Raw genomic sequence first — 18,591 nt, 5'->3', positions numbered from 1 at the left:
CACTGATGAAGAATATACAAACAACTTTACAAAAAGTTTACGTCATGATAACTGATGTTTAAAAAAATTCTAACTTACAAATCAAGAGAGCAGTGTCACTGCAGCGCTGAGAATGATCCATCATCCAAATCATACCTGCACTGTGATGGTCCTGACCATTGAAGACAGGCGTGGTAGGAGGCTAAATATTTAGGCTGAACAAGAGATGGACTACAGTCTGTAATTGTAGATATTCAAACTGCTCCTGTCTGGTCAGTGGAGCTGAGTGAATGGACCATGAATGTAGAAACAAGTTGTTGGTCATGTTTAATTTCATACCTCTGAGGTTGGAGTTGAGTGGTTTTCTGGTATAATCTATAGCTACCTTATAAAATTTAGGGTAGATATCATAGGGATTCCTCAATAGTAATAACCTTCCGTCCTCATCCTTATGTACTGCTCTAGTCCAGAAATAAAATGTTAATTTTATATTAATGAAAAATGTAGAAATAGAAGATATTAAGTGATCATATTCCTTCCACAATTTTGAATGTTAACATTTGCCAGAGGACAATGAGGTACCACACACTTGCTGGAAACAACTGAACATTAGATGGGGTACAGTCAGTTTAGAGTCAGTTTAGAGTTTAGGGTACAGTCATGTTGAAACATGCAGCATTTCGGTCTGTGTATGAGAAGATGTTAAACTTGTTAGATTGGTTTCTGAACATAAATTGGTGAGTTTGATGAGACAGTGTCATTGAAAACCAAAGCCGCTCAGTTATACAACTTCCAGTACTGCACAGCTATTCATTCATTCATTCATTCATTATCTGTAACCGCTTATCCAATTCAGGGTCGCGGTGGGTCCAGAGCCTACCTGGAATCATTGGGCGCAAGGAGGGAATACACCCTGGAGGGGGCGCCAGTCCTTCACAGATCAACACAGACACACAGACACACACACACACACACACACACACACATTCACTCACACACTCACACCTACGGACACTTTTGAGTCGCCAATCCACCTACCAACGTGTGTTTTTGGACTGTGGGAGGAAACAGGAGCACCCAGAGGAAACCCACGCGGACACAGGGAGAACACACCAACTCCTCACAGACAGTCACCCAGAGCGGGAATCGAACCCACAAATAAAATAAAAATATAAAACTCTCTTTTTTGTTTTTTGGTTAATTATCTTTATTTACTTAGGTAAGGGATGGTGCCCTTTATGGGTTGCATTGTAGATCATAACCAATCCCAATGTTGATTCCATGTCTTCTTTTCAGTGTTGAACCACAGTTAAGACATCGACCCAATAACAATGTTGATTTACAATTTGGTCATCAACCCAAAAAAAAAAAAAAATCAACATTGATTTAATGTTCCTTTGCTATCTGGGTATTTTACAAAATGTCCCACCCTTTTGTAGATAATTGGTATAAAGAAAGCATATTTATGGTATGGCATATATTGGCTTTGAGAAATTGCGTTCCTTCTGTGATGCTGGCACCCTGTGTCTTTAGAAACAGAGTGAAAGTATATCTGTTCATCTGTGCTATATTGTGCTAGTTGTAACAAGTAGTAACAATATATTTTATTATTGTTTGTAATTACCATTGTCCTCTTGTCCAGATTACACCAATATAAAAATAAAATTGTTCTATAGGGCGATGTTTTAACCGTAAATAATACCGTAAGATTGTATTTTGATTGCATTTTGTTATTTATTGTTCTTTTATTTTGACATTGTTAAATCGAAAGTAGTTCGTCAGGCGCGCAGCTGCTCCAAGCGCGGAGATACGATTTGCAGAAGCACGAATTAAAGAGAGAGAAGAGAGAACAGTAAGAGAGAGAAACATTGCCATTCTACAACTGGTCAAGGGCGCACACGGTAAAACAATGCTGCTTTGTTTTGTACTAAACTTTCTTTGATGACACGCATATTGATTTGCGGTGTGAAATGTTAATTTGCATAACAATCGCATGTTGTAGTATGAGCCACCATGCCTGTACTGGGCTGTGGGCACTTTAGCACACACTTCCCATATAATGCTGGTTGTTACTGTTTGAGAAATTCTGCTCTGTCATTATTCAATAAGAATTTAACTTTCACATGGTTGGTTTGTTAATCTAACAGCGTTTTTGTCTAAAACCTGCATCCTTATGCATGGCTATTGTATAGAACAGTATATTTGAATGTGTGGAAATTATCTGCCTGTTACGAAAGGATTCATTGAAATATTAATTTCATTTCAGATTTCACGGTGTTCTATGAAGACAAGTTTGTAAAGAAGAATAAAAGAACTTCATTAACATCAGTATGAAGTGTGGACTCAATGATTGACCAGGAAGTAGTTACACAAACTGCTGACAGTTGCTGGATGTGGCTAAGAAAGGCAAGAAGAAAAAGGACAATGCAGACAAAGAACCATACCAAATAAAACCCCAGCACAAAACAAAGATAAAAACCTGATATCTTATATATCCATCAAAATGACATGTTTGTTTCAGTGTTCATGTCATATATAATGTTAATGATTTTTTTATTGAATAAATATCAGCTGCTGTTCTCTTGTAACTAATAATTTCTAAAACATCCATTTTGTTTTCTTATTTTATTTGTTATTTTAACAGGGTCTGAGAAACCAGAAACAGAGATATCAAAAACTGGGCATTTTTCAGATGACACCCGATACATAAAAGAGCATCACCTACTGGCAGATTTTTTTATTCGTGTATCCCTGGACCTAGAAATAATTTTGCAATAACATTTTCTTTCTAAATCACAGCCTTATGGATGACTTAAATACCAGCCTGCTTCAGCTGGAGTGTCATTTTACTTGGGGTTTGAGAAGAGAAGATTTTAATCTCCAAGACTTGGTGAACCGCCTAAATGAGCAGATCAGATTGGAATCTGGGGAAGCAAGAGTGACCCGTGCATATAGCTCCTTGGCATTTGTTAGTTATCTCTACGATGATCTGCAATCAGCACTTGGAAATCTGCTAGAAGCTGAAAACATTGCAAAAAAATACTATGGCGAGTACAGTGACAAATTTCTCATAGTTACGTATGGGGACTTGGCCTGGTTGTGGTATCACATGAAACATTTTACTGTAGCTGAAGACTATTTGAGGAAAGTACAGAAGATAAATGAGAAGTACTCTGAAGAATCCAATCAAATCCGTAGTGAGGTCCTGAAGGAAAAGGGTTGGGCCTTCCTAAAATTTTCTCGAAAATACTACAATGGAGCCAGAGAATGCTTTAGACAAGCTCTTGGAAACAATCCAGAAGACAGTGACTTAAATACTGGCTATGCTATAGCACTGTATCGCACAACAATGGATTCTGAATCCTCACAGACTGTTGAACAACTCCAACGAGCAGTTCAGTTGAATCCAAAAGATGCTGTACTCTATGTGCTTTTGGCCCTAAGACTGATAAACACAAACCAGGGTCCTATTAACCCTAAGTATACAATGTCTGATTCTGTCCACTTGAGCCCAACTAGGAAAGCAATCAGTTTGGTTGTGAAAGCCCTTGAGATAGCTCCTGAAAACCCTTATGTATTGCGGTATGTGGCACAATTCAGCCGTAAACTGGGATCTGCAGACTTTGCCATTTGTAACCTGGAGAAAGCACTGTCACACACCTCTGATTCAGCCTTCATGCATCATCAGCTGGCACTATGCTACAAAAGCAAAAAAATTCTATTTGAAAAAGCAAATGGGCCATGTTATAAATCTGATCAGAGTGAAACAAAGAATTGTCTTCGTAAATGCATATACCATCTGGAATGTGCGGTTTCACTGAAACCTTCGTTCATATTTGCACTGACAGAACTGGCAGAGATTTATGGACAGATGAAACAAATACCAAAATCTGAAATGCATTTTCAGAAGGCATTTCAGTTAGCCAATGAACAAAAGGAACATCTCCAGACTGTTCATGCTAGGTATGGAAAATTTCAGCTTTACAGCAAAGGATCTGAGCAACTTGCAATCTACCATTACATGCAAGGTCTAAGGCTGCAAGTAGATTCAAGTGAAGGAAGGAAATGTGAAGAAGCATTGAAACAGATTGCAAATTTTCGATTTGCAAAGGCAGAAAATGACAGCAAAGCTTGTACAATAAAGGGATTCATTCATGAATTAAGGGGTGAAAAAAAACTTGCAGAAATGTGTTATGAGAGGGCCTTAACTGAAGGTGGTGGAATTGGTAAGTACATTTATCAGTTTTTAATGTACAAATCTGCAACTATTTGTCATTGTGCATTGTACAGTTGTCTGTATGCAAATGTTTAGGCAACACTACTTTTTGTTGATTTTGAAGTGGTAAGAAGTATAAACAACCTCTGCAGTAAACAGTTTTTAAAAATATTTTAACATTTTAATTGGACCAAAACATAAAACGCTCACTTCATCTGTCTTTTACTGGTGAGCACTGACTTGTACTGCCACACAATTTCTGACAGATAGTTGACATTGCAAGCTTTCTGTTGCATAGCCTTTCCCTATAGAGCTAAATTAGGGTCAAAAGTTTTGTTCATTTGAAAAAAAAAATATATAAAAATAAGACTGAAAGTTCAAATTTTGAGATGGACTGTATTAGGAGGAGGAAAGCTGCCTTCACTTCCTTGTTTATGAGGCACATTGTGGTTATGATGATTTTGGAAGGCTGTCCAATTGCCTTAATTACTATTTACTTATTTTTAATGCATTAAAATTTGGTTTCTGCAGAGGTTAAACTTAAAACTCTACATATACATATAACTGTACTCTTGAACCTCACTGTCTGAAAATTGAATTTTTATTTTGTTTTTTTTCTTTAAGGAGAAAGTCCTTTGCTAACCGAGCTTAGAGTTTGGCTTTTGACATTCAAAGGAGCAGAACATTCTGCAAGAAATGCAATCTTAGGCACCAGTTTTCATGAGGAGAAACCAAATGTTAGTGGAAGGCCAACAATTCTAAAGGGAAAAATGGATAAGAAAGCTGTACATGTGGTTGAAATTGACCTCTGCAATGCCAAGAGTATTCTCACAAAGGAGAATTCAGTCATTACCCCTGGGCCCCATGCAATTGTCTTTGCCTTTGTTCATGATGGGCAACTCACTGAAGAGACACAAAGAATTCTAGGGGATTTGGAATCATTTGGAAAGAATTTCTGGAAACATGTCATTGTAATTTTCACAAACAAAGACACATGCATCAGGGGACAGGAAGGTGTTGTGCACTGGCTCTTATCAAAATGTGAATACAGATACTACATCACTGGCAGGTGTAAACAGATGACTCAGACCAAAGAGCTCTCAGAGAGGATCCAGAAAATGTTATTAGGAAATAAAAACATGCATCTTGTGATTTCAAGGGAACAGTCATTCCTACAGATGGTAAAGGTATGTTATTTTATTTATTCATGGTAATATATAATTATGTTAATAATAAATCAAAATTCAATAATATTTTTATATTCTCAGCGGTCAGAAAGGGAAAAAGGTAGCTTGTTCACTCCAACTTTTATAAACATGAAGGGCCAATCAAAGTACAGGTAAGTTAAAGGCTGTAATATTAAATTTATAAGTAATTAAGTTCTTTTGTTACATTGACAATGGAAATTATAATTTTTTTAATGAGGTCATTATTTAGTAACTGAATGTCAATATCTGATGAAAATCAATTTGATAAAAATTATAATGAAAATACAGTTAATATAAATACAAATTAACTGAAACAAAAATTACAACTAACACTCAATTTTCATCTATTAATATTTATTACCAACCCATATATTAGAGCACAGAAAAGCTTTGTTTTTGTGCCACTGACTGATATTTTCCCCTAACTTTTTCACAAAAAAGGTTTCTATGCAAGCATGCTGGTTGGTATTTCTGCACCTTTACCCACCTTGGATTCAAAATGAAAGGAGAAGGAGAGGTTTTGTATACTACTTTATATCAGGACAGCAACTGCCCACTTTCTTCCAATTACTATCCAGCAGGTCCTCTCTATGACATCAAATGTGTTCAGGGAGAACTCTCTCAAATCCAGCTTCCTCACTGTGAAGAGTCCCCTGGTGAGTTAATAATTAAGACACTCACAATAACTTAAAACCAATTCTATCAATCAGAGTAGTGTACAAATATTTGGATTCCATTGGTCATATGATGTTTTAATGATTTTCTAAGGGAAAGTAAACACATCCTCTACAGAGAATACACTTCTGCATGTTAATACTTTTTTTTATCACACACATTGTGTTTTAAAAATATATAACAGTTGCAATGAACTAAAGCATGTTTTCCATGTTTCCTGATGTACAAACACACATACTTAACAAAATGGGATTCCCATGTCATTCCTGCCAGAATCCGCCACTCCTTTGTAGCAATGTGAGCACAAGATTATGCTTGTGCTACCAATGTATGTAATATGTAATGCAGAAATGCCAATGTAACATGTCCTGTATACTGAAAGCAAAGCAACAGTAAGTTTTATTTTTAGAACTATTTTTATAATTATATAATAGTTATATATTAGTATGATTAATGTTTACCTGGTTAACTGAACAACATTTATATTGTATATTTATTATTTGTAATTCAATTAAGATAAAAAGTTTAAGCATATGTGTAAAAAGAAAAACATGAAAATCTAAGCAATTTATACATTTTATATATTTTACATACTGTTAAATTTAAATGGATTAAATTGAAGGGGTTCCTTTTTTTCCAAGTCATTAGAAGTCAGGCTTGCAAACCCTACATAACTAGTTTAAGGTGCTTGGTGAAAGGTGGTTTAATATAGGGTGACCAGACGTCCTCTTTTACCCAGACATGTCCTCTTTTTTAGACTTAAAAAATGTCCGGGCAGAATTTCACAAACGTCCGGGATTGTTTTTCTAGAGCTTACATACAGTGAGAAGGGGGCATGGTGAAGTAGCCTAAAATCTTCTGATTGGACGGTCTGACTGTAGATCTACGGTTATTGGTCGATAACCTTCTCTGTAAACATTTAATTGGTCAGTCTGCACGTCAGTAGTCATTGTTTACGTCAGGCAAAGCTCATGTACCTACCCTCATCCCGAGCAGCTATACCGAAACGTAAATGTAAGTTCTCGGATGAATTAAAAAAGAAATTCCCATGTTTTGTGTAGCAAATAAAGGTGTAAAGGACCTAAAAGCGCACACAGGTTCAGCTAAACATACAACGGCAGCAAGGGGCGTGACTTAATCACCCCCACCCAGACGTGCCCTCTTTTTCACCATCTCAGATCTAGTCACCCTATTTAACCCCAGTGAAACAATTTGTTCCGTGGAATTACAGAAAATGTGAGCACTAATTGCCGTAGTTTCTTCAAATTAATGTCTATTTTGTATGTGTGTGTGAATCAGGACAAATGATAATCATGCTTTATTTTATTGCAACCATTGTGTTTTATATTCGTAAAACACATTCAATTTTAGAGAGTTTAGGTTTGTCATTTTTAAGCATTGTTTTGTTTGTTTGCAAATAGTAATATATTTACAGGATATCTTCCGTTTACCTAATTAGCTCTGTTGCCAATAGTTATGTTTATCCTCCGGTATAAGATGCATGTACATATGCTTACCTATTATTATTATTATATACTGTGTTCTACCTTTTAAAATACATTGTTCCAGTATAACCTTACTGTCTTCACTGGATCTGTATATTATTTCTAGAAGATGATTATAACTTCATGATTGTCGCACAATATACTGATCACCGTTGGGAGATCATGAAACCTGAGAGTATCACACCCCTGAGAGTGTGTGTGAGTGTTCCAACAACATCATGGTTTCAGCTCAAAGACATACTGAACAGGTTTAAAAGAAAGATCAGAGGACAGATCATATTAATGTATCACCCACCACCGAAGCATATGCTGCATGTATACTTACGACCTTGGAATGTGGACCCTAAAACGGTAAAGCTTTTAAAGAACATTTAAAATTAATATATTGATCTAAATGTGGTTAATTCCTTTGCAATTCATTAAATCATTCTGTTCACAAGCTTTAGTAAGCCCCCATTGCTCCAGTTATTATTTCATGAGTTCATGTGTATAACTTTGTATAAAGGTTATAGTTAAGCTGTAAAAAGTACAAATAAACATTAAATTGTCAAATAATGTCAGAGTTATTAAACGATAAGCCTTTTTATGGCTCATGTACAAAATAGCTGATTAAAATGGTTATAAAGGCAGTGCTGCTTTTGAAGAGTGAACATATTTGTTTCAGAAAGTTCATTCATTCACTATCTGTAACCGCTTATCCTGTTCAGGGTCGTGGTGGGTCCAGAGCCTACCTGGAATCATTGGGTGCAAGGCAGGAATACACCATGGAGGGGGTGCCAGTTCTTCACAGGGCAACACACAAACTCACCCATTCACTCACACCTACGGACACTTTTGAGTCACCAATCCACCTACCAACGTGTGTTTTTGGACTCTTGGGGGGAAACCGGAGCACCCGGAGGAAACCCACGCGGACACGGGGAGAACACACCACACTCGTCACAGACAGTCACCTGGATGGGGACTCGAACCCACAACCTCCAGGTCCCTGGAGCTGTGTGACTGCAACACTACCTGCTGCACCACCGTGCCGCCCCTTGTTTCAGAAAGTATCCAATTAAAATAAATAGTATGTAGGACTTTAAACATTCTTTTTAGAAGCATGTTTCATGAAGCATGTTTTTAGAAGCATGTTTCTTCATCTGTGCTTAGTATGTGATGCACTGCTTCAAAGGTAGTTTGATTTTAGTAAATTCTACATTTATATTGCAGTAGTTTCTCAGTAAACAGGAAGACAGCATTGCCTACAGAATCATTTTGAGTAGTGATTTTGCACATGAGCAAAAAGACAGAAGTATGTGAAAATCTTAGCCCAATGTGTGCTAACTAGTCATGTTCATCTCTGCCTGTTGACTGGTAACAAATTACATTAGTTCTTCCTCAAAAGCAGTGCTGCCTTGAGAACCATTTTGAGCAAAGGTTTTGTACAAGTGTTTCAAACACCTTAAGTGGCCCCAGCTTTTGTACAACTCCAACCCTAAAATGCTGTGTAAATCCTATATGAAAATAAAAACAGAATGATTTCTAAATCTTCCAGACCATTTTTTTTTAATTCAAAGTACAACACAGAACACATCAGATTCTGTAAGTGAGAAGAAGAGAGAGGCCCTAGGCAAACACACACTTTAGTATGAAGCTATATTTGGAGCAAAACCCTTGGGCATCTGTGACAGTGGAATTTGTAGCTGTAGAAAATAGTCACACATCAGTGTGTATCAGTAATTTTGAAGTCACAGAGAAAATTTGAGCTGACTTATCAGTAAATACGTTTATGACATAATTTGGCCTGCTCTCACTATGTGGAGATGCTCAGCAAGATGAATTTGGACCCAAATTCTGAAAATATTATTGTATATTTCACATATCTGCCACATGTCACAGGAATGCGAGAAAGTTTATTTTTTAAAGTGGCAAATGGAGGTTAGCCCACCAAAATGGGGCGAGGTTCAAGATGTGGTGCATCATGCAAAGGCAGGTTCTGCTCCAGGTCCTAATGGTGTGCCATATTGGGTGTACAATATTCACCTGAACTCTTGAAGTTTTTGTGGAGATTGATGGTCATTATTTGGAAGAAAGGGATCATTCCACTGTTGAGCCTTCTGGAGGTTGTGGGCTTAATTCAGTGAAACACTGATGAGGGAAGGTGCCTACCTGATTACCCCTGTGAAGAGATAGTGATGCAGTGGTTGGTTTGGGTATTCATGTGATGGGCTCAATGATTAACCGTAGATGTTAAGGGTAGCTGGTTGCTGATCGGATCATAAACGGCCACAGCAACCATAGGATGTAGCTGTAGGATTGAAACAATGTAAATTGTGTGGCAGCTAGTAGGAAGGGAGTGGGGTGGGCCCTATGTGAAGTTCTATTGGATTGGCAAAGGATATTTTACATCTTATCTTGTGTATGATTATTATTTAAAGAGATAAAAAGAGAGTCAATTTAAACCAAAAGCACCTCTAAATCCTGAGGAAAACCGTCTTCCCCATAGTCATGCTACATAACAGATTAGAGTAACAAATACTCCAGGTTTTATTTCTGTCAAGTTCTAAATGCATTCAAATTTTTTATGTAAAAGATCTCACTTTCAGCATCTGATATATGTTGTGTGTTCTACTAAAATATGGGTCTATGAGATTTACAGATTGTTGCATTTTGTTTTAATTTACATTTAGTTGTGTTTTACACAGTGTCTGCTTTTTTTTGGGATTTAGTGTTGTAGATGGTGTTGATTCTACAGTCTTCAAATGAGACTTTCCAGAAGTTATACACTGTTAAACTTTACAAATCAGTGATGAAACGAATCTGAATAGAGTTTTCTGAGTTTAAACAATTCAATGACTTGCAGCTGCGTGAAAATGACAGTATACGCATTAAAGGACCTGACTGCTACCTTGAACATGAACGGAAATACAAGATGTCTTGTGAAGATAACGAACAGCCACAAAGGACACCAACGATAATGTGCAATGTGAGTACTGAAAAAGTATTATGTAAAATAAGGGAAAATGTAAGAACTGCGAAAGTAAAGCTATAATATAAAGAATAATAATAAAATAATGGAATACTCAGCATTTTTCTGTTTTCCTCTGTCCCCTTTTAAGGATGGGCTTTTCCTGAGGAATCAACTCACAGACAATCCAACATTTGTAATATACTTTAAAGAACAAACGACAGGTATAAAGTTGAATCTAATGCAGCACATGAATAATAAGGAAGTTTGGAAATATGATGTGCCATCCCTTGGAGGTAAGGACATTTATATATATATATATATATATATATATATATATATATTATTGTGCATAAATCTTACGCAACTAACATAATTATATATATTTAAACTAATGACTTCTCAGTAGGTGTGGCTCTTTTATAAAGTTATATATAATCACAATACTACATTTTTCTATAAAGTAGTAGGTGTGAGTGAGTTTGAAGAACAAGGTTTTGTTCAGATCGATCAGATCAGATCAGATCAGAATTGTTAAATCAACAGCACACATTTAAAATCATTAATAATTAATAAACACATTATTAATTAACCGGTAAAACTAGGTATTGGATGATAACCTCAAATACACTCCACTAGGAGAGATTTGGAAAACGTTAAACCAACACATTCACACAATATCACACTCACTGGAAAAATGTTATTTGTTTGTTTTTTTGGCAGATACACACTTACTACTCAGATAAATTGCATTTTAAATCTCAATCTGTGGTGCACATTACTGTGTTATGTATGTTAAATGTGTTTGTTAATTTTCAGTTTGTGAATATCATTAAGTGCTGAAGTGCGAAGACAAAATTGTATAATCAAGTAAGAACAGTGTTTAAAAGGAGAAAGTGATGTAATACATCTTACAGAGCAAAAGATGCAGATCAATTTGAAACAGATTTACTTTTCGTGGATGAGTGTGTGTGTGTGTGTGTGGTTCTTGTAATACACAAATTAAAACCAGTCCAGAGCACTCTGGATATGCTACTTACAAACTTGCATGGAAAGAAAAAGCAGGAGCCTGTTACTTCTGTGTTACTGCACTCTTTTCATCAAACAAAAAAAATCTCCATCTCTTATTTGATATTCAATTGTCAGGACCCCACTCTGTCACACTAAACTTGTTGCTCCACGTTTTAAATGTAAAGTAAAAGAGAAAAGCTGCTGCTGCAGTTTGTATTGGTCACCCCTAATCCTTCATCAGTGGTCACTAGATGCCTTTGCTTTGAGATTTTTAGTTGGTAAACTCTAAGCTCAGTAGTGACACCAAGTGATTTTAAAACTTTAGTAGCCCTGATATGTCTGATCCACTCATAACAACACACACAACAATAGTGTCACTGCCCAAATCACACATGCTCTGTGGTGGTCCTCTGGGTGTGCTTACCACTGAAGAGGGGTGAAAGAGTAAAAGAGCTGTGCTTACCACTGAAGAGGGGTGAAAGAGTAAAAGAGCTGTGCTTACCACTGAAGAGGGGTGAAAGAGTAAAAGAGCTGTGCGGGAGCATGCCCTCAGAACCGTATTTGCTTGTTTACAATTTTAAAAATGCATTGCAGCGTTTGTTGTAGTGTTTATTCAGTGATATTGAGAGTGTTATGAGTGCTAAATTTGTGATATTTATTATGTGGCTGTATGTTTTCTCAGTTTATCGGCATGCAAGAACAACATTGAGTAATGAAGACACAGGTATTTTTTTTTCCTTTCAATATTGTTCCCTCAAAGAACATAGAAGAGTGTCTGTTAGTGTTGATAGAAGGATAAAATAAAAATAAATGTTATGTTAGATGCTAATACCAGTTTCAGGATGGGACAGACTGACAGAGGTGGACGCACACGCTAATAACACAATGGACTTTTATTTAAACAAAAGGTAACAAAACAGATAGACAGACTAAGATAATTAGACAATATTTGGACAAAGAAAGACCTAGACAGAGAGGGGGAACTGGACAGAGAGCTAAACAGATACTTGGACAGGGAAAGCTTAACAGAGATATAAACAGGGAGAGACAGATACAATGAACTAGACTGAGTTAAGACCAAAGCACAAAGAAAGAACAGACAGACCAGACTGACATACAAAGGTAAGCGAAGCAAGGAACAGACGAGACAAACAGACTAGTGAGGGACAAGCAAAAGTGGAATATCCAACAACCAGGAAGTCACACAAAGGAACTTAAATATACAACACAAACAAGGGACACCTGAGACAGATAACAAGGGGGCAGGATTACAAAAGAAACACAGATGGAGACACTGACGAGGAGGCAGAACTAAGGCGGGACTAGGGCGGAGACGACAACAACAAAAAGCCATGTGTTACATGAGCACATGGTGGGGACAACAGACACAGAACAAGGCCAGGATTTAATTACTGAAAACCATTCATTCATTATCTGTAACCGATTATCCAATTCAGGGTCACGGTGGGTCCAGAGCCTACCTGGAATCATTGGGCACAAGGCAGGAATACACCCTGGATTCACAGGGTAACACAGACACACACAGACACTTTTGAGTCGCCAATCCACCTACCAACGTGTTTTGACTGTGGGAGGAAACCGGAGCACCCGGAGGAAATCCAGGCAGACATGGGGAGAACAGGAATCGAACCCACAACCTCCAGGCCCCTGGAGCTGTGTGACTGCGACACTACCTGCTGCGCCACCGTGCTGCCCTACTGACTTGTGATTAAATATTTACTAGTGTCATAAATTAACAATCATATTAATTAATTTTTGCTGTTAGACTATATTACTTTTTGTATCATTTGCTTTCATACCTGTTATGAAACAATATGTGTGTGTGTGTGTATATATATATATATATATATATACAAACCTGACCAGGACAATACATTTGTAATAGGTTTACATAATAAAACAATTTAACTTATAGATAACTTACTTCCAGCTTCCAGTGCATGTAAATTTCACTAAGAATTTGGTATGAATCATTTCTATCCATGTCATATCTATACAAAAACTTATGATCACATCTATTATATGCAAATATAATATAAGTGTATGTGTAATAAGTTATAATTGTAATATCTTAACTATAAATTATGCTAGATTAGTGGTTAAGTGATCACTGTTTAAGTAAGATCAGCAGTAACTGCAAAATAGACAATAATGATAATGCAACACTTCAAAAACTATAAATTTTATTTAAATGGATGTACAGTTTTTTTTTGCGTCTGTTGGGCATTCAATATTAAAATTATGAGGACAAACACTGTTTCATGTAACTGTAAATATGTTTTTATTAGTAGCTCACTGTGTGAACACTGACGTAATTAAGGAGGGTTTCATATAAATTGTAGCCTATGAGAATTAAATATGTTCAAATTAATTGCTAAAATATAAATATGGTACTCGTTCACAAATATTTAAATCACCCCTTGTTTGTGATCATCTGCGCTAATTTCTATTAAACCTTTTAAATTTGGTTAGCCATTAATGTGTTCAGTTCCTCCCACAGTCCAAAAACACACGTTGGTAGGTGGATTGGCGACTCAAAAAAAGTGTCCGTAGGTGTGAGTGAATGTGTGTGTCTGTCTGTGTTGCCCTGTGAAGAACTGGCGCCCACTCCAGGGACCCCCGCGACCCTGAACTGGATAAGCGGTTACAGATAATGAATGAATGAATGAATGAATTAATGTATTCAGTCTTATTTAACTGCTAAACCATTATTTGATTCTATGTACACAGATCTAATGATAGGTTCTTACTTTCATGATGCCCGAAATGCTTCTTCTGTGACAGCTGACCATGGCGCCAGGGTAAACAATCCTGTAATTAGCAACAACAGATTCGTTGGATCTACAATCCACATTAACTCCAATCAAAGGTATGTCCGGCTTGTTCTATAATATCAGGTACTTTCCATGTCAGTGGGGTGTACCTTGGATTAATTTTTAATATATTGGTTTACCACTTTGCTTTGTACATTTCCATAAATTAGGAAGGGTTGAACTTCAGGATGAGATTCACATCATAAGCAGAACATCAATCAGCAGAATCATATTTATTTAGCCGTACAGGCATTATCAAAGTCTGGCAAAACATCAACAAAGATGCTAAGGCTTTAGGCCAAATGTATTCTTGACTTAATACAGAGTAGAAAATAATAAACCAGATTTGGTCTCTAAAAATGTTTTGGGAAATCATAGTACTGTTTGGATACAAATGATACCTAAACATAAACACTGCTGAACATTTTTGGAAATTATACACATCAGTGAAAAAACAAAGATACAAAATGTCATTGATGCAAAGCATTATAATCATATGTCTGTTTGGAGATAACACCTCTAAAGGTGCAATTCCTAACTATGTGTGAGTGTAAGTATGTAAGTGAGAAAGTGTATGGCTGTGACTAAAATGGCTCCCTAATCCCCCATTAATATTGTGTTATATAATGTGGCCACACAAGTCCACACAAGACAAAAGAACAAGAAAGGTGTGGCTTGGTCTTGCAGGCTTATATAGCCACAGCTTCAGGTGGTGGGTGTATAAGCTCAATGGCTGTGGTGTTTTTATAAGTTTTTCAGAAATTATTTGCTTACCTGTTGAAAATCTGGGTCTGTCATGTAGTCCTGCTGGGCTCTAAGCTACCCCATCTTTCAAACACATGCCATATTATTTTACTCTCTCTGGTCTCTGGTCATATAGCTTTTTAGAAGGATGTTGAGAGTGTTATGTCAGGCAGATATAACATCATCTCTATTCACTTGCTTACTTTAAAATAAATTTACTCTAAGTTTTAAAAAATGTTAAAACTTGGTTACAGCAAAATTTTAGAGCTAATGCTAAAAATATGTATTGTACTGTTGCTCTTCTTCATGAAAATAATCTCTTCCATACACAGTGAAATCTACAAAAATTAAGAGTATTAGTTTATTCATTATTCCAAAGTTCTAATGTGAAGACACAAAAACACCCAAGACCTTTCCTGTTGCATGTCTCAAAAGACTCAACATCATATAGGGAAGTTGTGTCATGGAGAAGGTCCATTACAACCATTTATTAAAGTAAATGTTTATTTTTATTTTTAAGATTTATTTTTAAATATTCCAAATAAAATGTAATTCATTCATGTTAATGTATTTATGTTCCAATGTAGATAATCCAATAGGAGCGGATGGATGCAGACAAAGCAGGACAAGCACTTGATATTTGAGGATGTTAAAAAAAATGATACAAAGAACAGCGCATCTTTATATGGTACATGGAGTCAACAAATAACCAATATTTAGGAGGTCTAAATATTGAGACCAGGAGGTCTCAGTGAAGGACAGTCTAATTCTCCTACAATATAAGGCTTGAAAAGTATCTACTGTTGACACCCAGTAGTCAACCTTTTCTCTCAGAGGCAATATTATGGCAACATTTCTTAAGGCAACATTATGAACAGCAAAGAAAAACTGACATGGATTCATACGGAATACATTTTATGGAAACCAAATGTTGAGCGGTACTGACTGGTTACTGACTGTGTTGCTAGCTACACAGCGGAAGATACAATTGTACTGGTTGTCTTGTATCTCCAGAAGGACACACAGAGGGACACTGAGGTCAGGATTACTTCTGTGTCAGTGTATCTCTGCATCTAGTCCATGATAGAGTGTCCATTGGACCATTTGTGACTGAACACCACTGTGCAGGGATCTGTGTCTTTGCTAATGGGTGGACTCTGAGACCACATTGACTGATTCACTGACAGGCAATGAGAATAATCAAAGCAGGTCAAAGCATTATAAAAGAACATTGTCTTAAATTCAACAAATGATGATAAATCTAAGCACAAGCTAATATACCTATTTTTTGGAAATTAATAAGTGTGTTTGTTTACATTGCATGGTGATTTTTTTTGGTTATTGTCAGACTGAATATATTGAGCATAAAATGCACTGAAAACAAACTGTTGTATGACACTCTCAACTTAAATCGTATTACTGTATTTAAATATTCAGATTAATATTGAGGACGTGGAGTGTGGGCTGGGGAACTCACAGAGGAGCTTCCAGCGTACTTGGTGTCTACTCTTTCATTAATTAAATTGTTATTTAAGGGATTTAATGTTGTTGTTTGAGAGTATTTATTATTATGTGTGTGTTCAGTAGCAAGATGGATGTGGGTGTGGGCTTTGGGAGTGCTCTCTGTTTGTGTGTAATGTCCCTATATCATGCTACACACTAGGCCAAAATTGCTGCTTGTTCCCTTTATTCTGTGCCCTTTTAAGGGTCCAATAAATGTTACATAATATTCAGCTTAATCTCAATGTCCCCCCTCCAGTGATGTCATAATTTATTACATTATTATTTATTATTTAAATGTACGTAAAGTAGATTTTTGGCATAGAAATGAAAGCATGGGCAAAGTCCAACTTTTATTAACTTATTTCCCAATCAAATATTCCTTATCTGTTCAGATTTCATCAGGAAAAAGCAGGAAGTACACAAATATATAATAAATATAATTGTTTGTTCAGTTATTACAGCTTCTAATCTTTCCAGGAGACTTACATTTTGAGTCGGTTTAACAATGTTGAAACTCTGAAGTGATCTGTCAATTGTTCTATGAACATCAGTGGGGTATGCTCTTCTGTTTCCTTTATTCAGTACCAGCATTTTCACTGTTCCACGTCCTTTCAGATATATGTTCGAGTTGGATTTCTGAAGAAAGAACAGAAACACTTGTGGCTTTGTCCAAGTCTGAAGCAGGGATTGAGCTTGATTTTCTGACATTTCAAATGGGTTTATAACAATATCCAGTGTGTGACCATGACAATGTGTACTCCCTGTAACATGCTGTGAAAGGCCAAAACAGTCCAATATGGCATGTAGTTCCTTGGCAAAACATTCCTTGGGATTGTTGATATGTATGTTAATGTCACCAGCAATAACAAAATGGTCAACGTCAGTAGAAATAAAAGACATTCATTATCTGTAACCACTTATCCAGTTCAGGGTCGCGGGAGTCCAGAGCCTACTTGGAATCATTGGGCGCAAGGCAGGAATACACCCTGGAGGGGGCACCAGTCCTTCACAGGGCAACACAGACACACATACATTCACTTTTGAGTCGCCAATCCACCTACCAATGTGTGTTTTTGGACTGTGGAGGACACGGGACACGGGGAGAACACAACAACTCCTCACAAACAGTCACCCGGAGCGGAAATCGAACCCACAACCTCCAAGTCCCTGGAGCTGTGTGACACTACCTGCTGCCCCACCGTGCCGCAGAGATAAACGACAGCATTTCTGTAAATTCATCAACAAAATTAGCACTGTACTTCAGAGGCCTGTAGACAATTACTAGTAATATCTGTGGTGTCCCTTTCAGAACTGCACAGAGGTACTCAAATGTTGTGAAGTCACCAAATGATAACTGCTTGCACTGAAAAGAACCATGGAACAGCAGCTAGTCCTCCACCTTTTCTACTGGCATGAGATACATTTAAAAAATGAAAATCTGGAGGAGCCGACTCCAATAAAACAGTTGCAGCACTACATTAATTTAGCCAAGTCTCAGTTATAACTATAAAATCAAGTCCATGTGCTGTAATAAAATTATTAATTAAGTGTGATTTGTTTGTGAGAGATCTGATATTTAAAAGAGCTGCTGGCGATGGGGGCGTGAGCGAAGCTGCCTTTTCGGGGGTCAAGGATCTTGTCTCTTCCGTTGTGCTCTAGGTGGTGATGAAGCATGATTTTTCTTAGGGGACAGTCTGGGGGACTGCAGTGGGGAAGTGGCAGTAGATGAGGGTGGAGTAGAAGATGGGGTGCTTCTTCTTTGCACCTGAGGGCTGGCTGACAGGGAAAGTGACAGCCTTGTCCCAGCCGATACCAGCTTCTCCATGGCTGCTGGGAGGTTCAGGTGGGGTGATGTGGGGGGGTTTAGAGGACATGGAGGATTCCTCTTGGGGTTTTGGTGTCTCTGGCAGCTGATAGAATTGGTCTTTCAGTCCAGTGTCTGCTGCTCCCTCAGGTCGTCCTGAGT

At 37.1% G+C, this 18,591-nt stretch overlaps 2 protein-coding genes across 3 annotated transcripts in view; one reads left to right on the top strand and one right to left on the bottom strand.

The window, feature by feature from the left end:
* The window catches only part of LOC136687463 (CD48 antigen-like), a 114,070-nt gene that overhangs the window by 45,847 nt on the left and 49,632 nt on the right, over positions 1-18,591 (bottom strand). The gene's annotated exons all lie outside the window — the stretch shown is intronic.
* Positions 2,783-16,652, top strand: LOC136687452 (uncharacterized). 2 transcript variants are annotated; one of them, XM_066661865.1, is made up of 10 exons: positions 2,783-4,205; positions 4,820-5,382; positions 5,464-5,534; positions 5,845-6,059; positions 7,690-7,934; positions 10,429-10,551; positions 10,685-10,829; positions 12,227-12,268; positions 14,296-14,434; positions 15,710-16,652. In XM_066661865.1, exons 1-10 carry the CDS (start codon positions 2,783-2,785, stop codon positions 15,711-15,713), a joined length of 2,970 nt encoding a protein of 989 aa, XP_066517962.1. In that variant the 3' UTR covers positions 15,714-16,652. The 2 variants fall into 2 exon arrangements, with proteins under 2 accessions (XP_066517962.1, XP_066517963.1); XM_066661866.1 differs by lacking the exons at positions 10,429-10,551; positions 10,685-10,829; positions 12,227-12,268; positions 14,296-14,434; positions 15,710-16,652 and adding an exon at positions 8,291-9,054.

The sequence above is a fragment of the Hoplias malabaricus genome, chromosome 2 (assembly GCF_029633855.1).
Source record: "Hoplias malabaricus isolate fHopMal1 chromosome 2, fHopMal1.hap1, whole genome shotgun sequence".
NCBI lineage: Eukaryota > Metazoa > Chordata > Actinopteri > Characiformes > Erythrinidae > Hoplias > Hoplias malabaricus.
This window is presented reverse-complemented; position numbering and strand designations above follow the sequence as displayed.

What these genes read in the sequence shown, in the direction of transcription:
- LOC136687452 (XM_066661865.1), top strand. Translation starts at nt 2,783, where the DNA reads ATGGATGACTTAAATACCAGCCTGCTTCAGCTGGAGTGTCATTTTACT. An exon ending in CATTCCTACAGATGGTAAAG is followed by an intron (nt 5,383 to 5,463) that starts GTATGTTATTTT and finishes TTATATTCTCAG; the next exon opens with CGGTCAGAAAGGGAAAAAGG. An exon ending in ATTGAGTAATGAAGACACAG is followed by an intron (nt 12,269 to 14,295) that starts GTATTTTTTTTT and finishes CTATGTACACAG; the next exon opens with ATCTAATGATAGGTTCTTAC.